General features: G+C 41.9%; 1 protein-coding gene across 1 annotated transcript; it reads left to right on the top strand.

The window, feature by feature from the left end:
* Positions 1-1,248: 1,248 nt before the first annotated feature.
* Positions 1,249-5,949, top strand: LOC145456154 (uncharacterized). The gene is made up of 6 exons (XM_080334214.1): positions 1,249-1,436; positions 2,434-2,679; positions 3,742-3,978; positions 4,972-5,076; positions 5,356-5,488; positions 5,548-5,949. The coding sequence occupies exons 1-6, from the start codon at positions 1,409-1,411 to the stop codon at positions 5,834-5,836; spliced, it is 1,038 nt and encodes a 345-aa protein (XP_080190340.1). The 5' UTR covers positions 1,249-1,408; the 3' UTR covers positions 5,837-5,949.
* Positions 5,950-8,327: the final 2,378 nt, after the last annotated feature.

Raw genomic sequence — 8,327 nt, 5'->3', positions numbered from 1 at the left:
GTCACGGAAATCTGGCTCATAAGCACGTAAACGTGACTTACGGCACTTATGGACGCAAAAACAGTTTAAACTAGTGAAGAACGCGTATTTGCCGGCTAGTCGTGAGAAGAAAACGTGTTTGGCATATTTGACAATTGGAATAGCAAACAGTAACATTTAGAAATTCTTCGCGACCCACCGGTTGGGAAGCACTGTAGTAGAATACATGCCTTCCAACAAACATTACTGGACTGGGTAACTTATTTCGTTACGGACATGGCAACAAAACTCAGCAACAGTACCAAACTTGGACTACCAATCATCACGCCCTGGATATATGAATGGGTCCAAAACACTATAGGAATCATTGGCTTACTATCACTTCAAACAGACAAAGCGCTACAATGACGTCACCCGGCATCAGGAGAGTCTGAAGACCGAATCGGCCTCACGACAACCTCCTGCCATTGGTTCTTTGTTGATTGCAGTTCGCAATCAGCGAAACGTGCATTTTAGAGTTGCACTCGTTTCAACTCAACGCGTTCAATGGTTCAGATTCCATTGCATTCAGTGATTAGTGACGATGAGTCAAACTAGAACGCACAAAGAGAGATTATCTTGTGCGCGACTACCGCGTAACAGTACGCGGACTGCTATGTCTGTGATCGTGATGCTGTCATTTTGAACTGAAGCCGGATAATAGGTCGGTCAAAGAATCGAAATTCCCAACAATTTCATCCCGCTTTCTTGAGACTTGAATTCGGCATTAGGAATATAATAACTATTTTGTAGTCTGAAAGCGATGTATCAATATTGTATTAATATATTCGAACATAAATGCTATTTAGTATTGTATTCCGGTTCGCGGTTATAGGGTGTCGGGCTCAGCACGAATTGGGTGTTCATTCCAGTCTATTTGCATTCGTTGGTAGGGTAAAAACCACGTATGCCGTCCATCGAAGAATGATTTAATCGTAAAGCATTGGAACTCTATCCCAAATAAAATATTTTGCAAAATTGTTACTGGAAAAGCTTCTTGGAGGTACAGACCTCCAATATACAATTGAATCGTATATTGATATTGAAATGGACCCGGACATTTTCGGCTGGCACTCGTTATTGTCAACACTGACGGGGAATCAATCCCAATCAATCGTATCACCAAAATATGACGTCACCGGCTTAAAATTGCATATCGTCTCTAGAATTCCAAATGGATCTGCTACAGACTTTATACTACAGCCTATAACAGAGGCAGGTTGCATTCTGGCAGCTCAATGCTGAGTCAACCTAGAAGGCACAAAGAGATATTGTCCTCTGTGCGACAGTCGTGTACTATACGGACTGCTAAAACTATGAACGCGTTGCAATCATCTTGAACGCAAGCCACCAGAAGTATTATTCACGCGAACTGGCAGCAGGACTAGAAATGAAGTGGATCGCAATTCTTTGGTTAGGTGAGTTCGTAAGAGTTAGACAACTTGGAATGTTCAGCTTTTAAATATTACATTAGAATAAGAACGACTTACTTACTTCGCAAAAACTTTGAAATTGATTTCAATTCCTAATTTGAAATATAGCAAGTTTCAAGTTCACTTAATATCAAATCAGAGTTCTATCCCATAAGCATGTGTGTGACAAATATCTGTACACCGAGCTTGGCTCGTTTCGCACGATCTGGTTATCCTGCAACATTTTCAGTAAACCCAGACATTACATTCCGATTAAAATGAAAGCATAGAAACACTCGCCAATCTGCGTCTATCAATGCTAAAATACCCTATATAGAAACTATAAAAGTCTCTCCACAATGTGCATTGTGCATGCCTTTGAATTTGCTGGATGGTGAGATCCAGAGGTAGGCTAGCTGCCTTTATGTTTTCATTATAAGTAGCCTGTCTCGAGTATTTTGACGCGGCTCCGTGGTCTAGATACTTGCCGAGTTCAACGTATTTATAATCGATGTCTGTAGATATTAAAGCAGCTGAATACTCGACTCATTTCATCGAAAGGTGACAGGGATCAAATCGGGTTAATTTGTTTCGCATTTACGCCTATTAAACTTATTTATAAATTCCCTCCGCTTCGTAGCAAGGCGTTGTCAACGTGCATTCAAAAACTACTTTACTACAGTATGAAGTGGACAAAATTTAGTATCTGAGCAACTGTTAAACTACGAGTAGTACACTAACCGAACTTCTTGGATAATTGAAACAAATAGAAGAAATCTACTTGAATAAGTGAAACAAGCCGATAAAACTCACTTGTGTACAGCGTAAAAGTAGAAGTAATTCTTTACTGAAAAATTGTAACTTTCAGGAAATAAATATATGTCGAGCTTGATAAGGGGTTGATGAGTCAAAAGAATTCGGAAACACCGATCTAATTAGTCTGGTTGCTAGACGCCGTTCTGCCTCATCCCGTGCTTTCAAAGCTCGTGACGTATGTTTACAGCGGCAGAATCCTTGGGGTCTGAGGTCCCAGTTCATGCGTCGACCGAAATTTATCGAGGCAGCGGCTCCATCAGATCGAGCAATTTTCTCGCCGAGTTCGGTTCGGAAGACAATTCGAGTTGGAAGTTCGAATCGCGCGACTGGCGGAGCTACGCGTTGGAGTTGCAGATCAAGCATCTGAAGTTATTTCACTGGAATTCAAAAGAAAGAGTCTGTCTCGGCTCCTACAACTTGACCATTGATGAAGGTGGGTATCATCCGGGTCCATTAAAATACGCCATTTCATTAAGACAGAGGTTTTCATGTAGAAGTTGAGGTCGTCAAACTAGTCCCAGTTGCTACTCAAGTAGAATTAATTCCTTACATTTCCGATCAGTTACAAGTGCAAGCAGCAATTTTCATGCAATGCCAAAAGTACTTCAATTGGAACTAGAACAGGATCACGGGTACTCAAGTAAACAGTTTAATAACGTAGATTTAGTCGGGCTCATACTTTTAGCAAGTTGCAGAAGTTGCAGAGCACGTGTCGTCGTTTGTCGCTAACGGCGGTGTAGCCATTTCAAACTTGTGCCGATGTTCATATGTAACACGTATACGATTTATGAGGTGCTTCGGGATTCGGTTTAGTTACACAGTTGCTCGTTAATAATGGTCGTTGGCTCTACTTTTAGTCGTGATTTTTGAAATGTAAGTAGCCTATATGGTTCCATTTTCAGTTGTAGTCGCGAGTTTTTTAAATCCAGCAGCTTGTACAAGTCTGCAGCTGTTAGTCATGGTGAAAGCGTGAGGTTCACGTTCGCATTCTGCGTGTGAACCTCGGAAATTCAGAGGTTCACAAACGAACCTTGGCAGGTTCTGCATTGTGAACTTTTTTCATCTATTACAATTTTCACGTTATTTTAGCATTATCTTTAGTTATTGCATTTCAACTGCTGGTCACTCTATGCATGCCGCTGGAAGCATTAAAAATCAACGCTAAACGAGCATGCGCCTTGACAATCTCAAATATTCCACCTACTTTGTATAATTAACTGGCTAATAAGTCCGGACACAATAAGTTTCCCGTTCAGCATTGTGGCATCATGTTACGCGAGTCGTCGCTAGGTTTCGTGTACATCAATATAAATTACTTGACTGAAATGTAGGGCTGGAATTAGCAATATGACGTCATGTGACGTCACGAGGTTCACGTTCGCGTTCACACAGAACCTATTAACAAGGATCGCGTTCACATGAACCTGAACCTTTCAGAGGTTCACACCATTCCTAGTAGCTGTGCTTCGTTTGTGACTATACTTCTTCTTTTCAGAGCAAGTGGACTGTGATCTATTCATTCATCCGGTCAGCCAATGCCGCGTTTTCTACAACTCCCATTCGTGCGGCAACTTGTCGGATATATCGCGCTGCGAGATTCGAAAGCTCACCCGATTTCCGCTCACGATTCGATACGAGTCTGACGGGCGACGTGCGGAAGGGATCGAAGACGAGGACGAGATCTGGGGGTTCGATCTTCGATATCGGTTCATTCCCTGCCCGACGCGCCAAGGTTAAATTATGAAAATTAAGTAATGACTGCGGCGATAATTTTCTGACTTGTCAAAAAAGTCAAAATATTGTCAAAATAGTTTACAAAGGTGAATTTTTTTACAAATCGCATTTCGTTGATGCCGTAGAGCAGTGGTCTCAACCTTACGAAGACAGTTTTCGGTGCAAGTTTTAGATGGAAATATCACGTCAAGCCTAGCCATTTCTATCTAGTATCTCATCTTTAAGTTATTTACTGGTTATATCACAGGATAAAATGGATTTCGTGTCGAGGTTTCAATTCCTCCAAAAAGGAAAAAACATTCCAGAATTTCTATTTCGAATGACTGTTTACTAATTTTCCGAGACTGACAAACCCAAATCCCAAATGTTTTGCAAACATTTCAAAGTCAACCTGTTTGACCTTACTATCTCTAACATTTCATTTTTCCACAAACTCTAACAAAACATGTCTAAACAGCGATATGTTTGCATCGGCAGGCTGGTAGCAATGTGGCAATTAAAATGAGTTTGCACAGTCGGATATTTCATCTCAGACGACAATTTTAATGATGTAAGCCCTAAAGCTTTAGCAATTATGAAGCGAAACTGTCTCATGCTTTCCCTAGTTCAAAAAATACTAAGGTTAGCAATCATTTCACAAATTTAGAGGTTTCGCGGACCCCCTGAAAATCCTTCGTGGACCCCCGGTTGAGAAGCACTGTCGAAGAGGTTGCACTGCCGGTGAACTTATCATTTGACATTTTACAGTTTGTAGTCACCTTTATGGGCCAACCGTTTTAGATGACCCGAATAGACCGCCCATAGTGAATCATGAATGATCGAATGAAGCTGCATGATGAAAATCGAGTGAAATTTTCAGTATAGATCCGACGTTTTTACAAGCTCACGCCGAAATCTAAATCTTAAATGTGACTGCGTGATTGCTTCTTATAACACAATGGTTGACTGTGAGATAGTTAACAAATGAACTCAACAGGCTTTGAACATTTAGAGTTGTCGCAAACGACCGAGATCTCAACCGCGCACGAGATCTCGACCACGCACGAAGATCGAAAGAGAATCTCTCAGATTTACGACAGAAACCAAACGATCGCAAGTAAGAAAACGCGCTTCGTGCAATATTTTCCGCGTGTTCTCTATTCCTCATTATCAGTTTGATAGCGCATGGGATAGAAATTTTTTCGCGCATCGTCGTGATGATTTCCAGAAGTTGTGTTAGATGGAGTAGGGATTTGAATACGATAAACGTGAAAGCAGAAAGAAACGTTTGCAGGGATTATCCACGATTGGGACAAACGACACAAACTTGACCCGACATGCTTTGCATTGAACTATGTCCTATGTCCTCCTTTATGATCTTTATGCAATCTTATAGAAATTGAGCCTTCACATCTTCTATCGTCCGGTGACGACACAATGGCGGCGCCGCTCCTGTTGTTCGTGAGCTCGCTCGCCTCGCTCGGATTCGCAATTCTTCTTCTCGTCGCGCTAGTCGCCAGCTTCAAAAAGTGAGTCGCCAGTCGGCGCCATCGAGAGTTAGACCTTCACTACTCGACCGCCGTTTCAGAATCCGCGCGAGGGCGACAAAGCGACGACGTAGGAGACCTTCTCAGACGGTGCTGGTTGGCGGCGCGTGTGACGTGAAAACGCGCGACGTAGAGGTGACCGACGGTCACTGTTACGCCACCATCGAGGAGCGAAAAGCGAGAAGCGAATCCGAACCGAGCTTAATGGACGAGAACCGAAACGAACCGAACTACTACACAACAATGGCGAAGGTGTCGCGCGGTGGTGACGTGACAAGGGCGAAGAGAGAAGGAAAGGACGAATATCTGACGATGAAAGGAAACGTTTGAATCCAAGAAATATTAAAGAATTCGCGTTGTTTACCGGTTATCGTGTTTTGAACATACATTGAACATACATTTTGAAAATACTATAGAATATACACTGTTTTCTGGAAATAATAGAGGCGTGCAGCTGATTAACTTTATACAATACTTGGATTTACACCCTACCCTAGGATATGTTTTGAGGCGTCACACCTTTATGGTACTGAATTTGCCATCGTAGTGGGTGCGAATGAGTCAAATACACCAACACCGTTAAAACTTTCATTTGGACTAATTTTTGACCCATAATGTGAGAATTGCGCTACTTATCGTCATTCCTGGTTTGAACTGTCTGTCCTTACGAAGTGTAGTTTGGCATGAAAAAACTTTATATTAACGACATCTGAACCTATGAACCAGTAGCCTACATCAAGCTTTATGGTAGAAATAAGTAAAATTTGTTGCAGTAACAGAACGATACATTCCTGCATACTCGGGTAGAAAGTGTGTGTCTCTACTAGGAATGTAGAAAGAACGTTCAACAGAAGCAGTTGGGGAATTCGAACTTTTGGGGGCAACGAAAAAAATGCCCTAGTGTTTACACCTTTTCCCCAGTAAGTGTGGTTTGGGATTCACTTCGCGATGACCACCTCCCCAAAACTTGGCTGTGTTCGTTCCTCAATGTCTCCTCAATACATGCTTCTTTGATATTTGCAATGCTGCAATAATCTTTATAGATCTAATCACATTAATTCGCTATTAGCTGCAGTGACAAATAGCATACCTTGTTGAATGAATAATTGCTGAGACCGAGTAATCAATTCATATGATCGTACATTGAGGCCTACCCGTGTTATGGCAAAGATCGTGCATTTGTCACGAAATCTCATAATCATCGTGTCGGTGGTTCGATCCACATCGGATGATTATAGCAAATCCATACTTCAGATATATCAATTATGCAAATATTTCGGAGATCCTGACCTTCGATATCTGGTGTGACGATTTTACGCGCGTATGAGACTGACAGGGGTTCTCGAGCATTTGTGTTTTCTCCCTTTTGAATCTGCCAGCTCATCGTAAATTTATTCTTGAATAGTGGTTATACAGTACACCACAAGGGATATGGATTCTCTGGCCAGGTTTCAATCCGTTTACTTGGATAGGAAATAGACTTCGGGAATTTATATTTTAAACGACGGTTCACTGTCATTTAATTAGACCAACAGCTTCCCATCAAAATTGTTTTGCAAACCTTTCGAAGTCACTATGATTGACCCTCCCAAAAAATAAAAAAAAAAATAAAAATAAAAATAATAAGTATCTCTTGAGAGAAAAAGAAATTGGTAGAAGCCCGAGAGGGGTTCTATGCAACCGCAGGGTGAAACTGTGGTATTTCCACTTACAGGGGAGGTTTGCTGCGGTCCCTCCAGACCCTTAAAATATATATATCGTTTGAGGTATCGGCTTTCGAAAGATTATCCGTTCACGGAATGGCTGCCTTTCTACATTGCAAGACCATTACTTCAATCACCGGGATTTCACGGCAAAGATCGGTTCATCCCCGCATAGTCAAGGTGGTGAGGGAATCAGCGGTGGCAGACGCCCCCTCAAAGCATGCCTATGACAGCTCTAATTTCCACAGGCAGGGTTTCGCGGGGTCTTTCGGTGAGGCACAGGTGAGGCACTGGAGGGTCGTGCCTCACCTGCGACATTGCAATTCTACATAAACAACTCAGATTTCGTCAGAACCAGTGTCAATCAAATGTTACTGTCGCACCAATTCCGAAAATCCCAATATTAACAATAATAGAGCACTGGAACCCCCTCAAAGTCGCCAAGGAATATGAAATTCTGCAGGTGAAGCACAATCGAATCTGCCTCATTCTCTATTCTTTAGCAATCGGACAATCGCAGCACAGTAAAACGCGCTATCGATTTCGGGTACCGACAGTCTTGTATGAACTCTATAGTATCGATGGCCAATACGAGCTGCGGAGCAAATAGATTCCCCTGTTGATGTATATGTTATGCACATTTTCTATCCATACCTAGGCCTACCTTAAATTGTGGTATGTGATAGCTACTTTCGTAGCGTTCGTTGTCGTTGTTTGAGGCCTTTATGGTGTTTTCGTCTGCAATAGGCATTTACACTAGGCCAACATTTCATGTTATGACTCCATATTTGTCGACTTGTTGCACGGCCCACGTCTATAGGCTTTAGTAAGACACCGTTCACATAGAACAGATAGCGAGGTGTAGCCTAAGCAATAGGCATGCTGCGCGTGAAGATTGCTAATGTGAAAAGAAACAGGACGTCAACTCAATTACTCAAGTTTTTAGGTTTTGTGTATTTGCAAATCTTATTCTAATGGAATCTGCATCCCCAATCAGGAATCTCACCCTGATTTTTCACATTCTTGCACACACATATTTAGTTTTGCTGATCGGATACAGAACCACAGCGATTAAACATCGTGCTGGTAGTCCCCATATTAAAATTCATGTGATACTA

The sequence above is a fragment of the Botryllus schlosseri genome, chromosome 14 (genome assembly GCF_051294905.1).
Source record: "Botryllus schlosseri isolate E-star chromosome 14, Bs_hap1, whole genome shotgun sequence".
In the NCBI taxonomy this organism is placed as follows: Eukaryota; Metazoa; Chordata; class Ascidiacea; order Stolidobranchia; family Styelidae; genus Botryllus; species Botryllus schlosseri.
Note: the sequence above shows the minus strand (reverse complement) of the source record. Positions and strands in the feature narration are given on the sequence as shown.

Coding starts and splice junctions, on each gene's coding strand:
- LOC145456154 (XM_080334214.1), top strand. CDS start 1,409: ATGAAGTGGATCGCAATTCTTTGGTTAG. Junction 3,979..4,971: donor TCCCTGCCCGACGCGCCAAG/GTTAAATTATGA, acceptor TTGAACATTTAG/AGTTGTCGCAAACGACCGAG. Junction 5,489..5,547: donor CTAGTCGCCAGCTTCAAAAA/GTGAGTCGCCAG, acceptor CCGCCGTTTCAG/AATCCGCGCGAGGGCGACAA.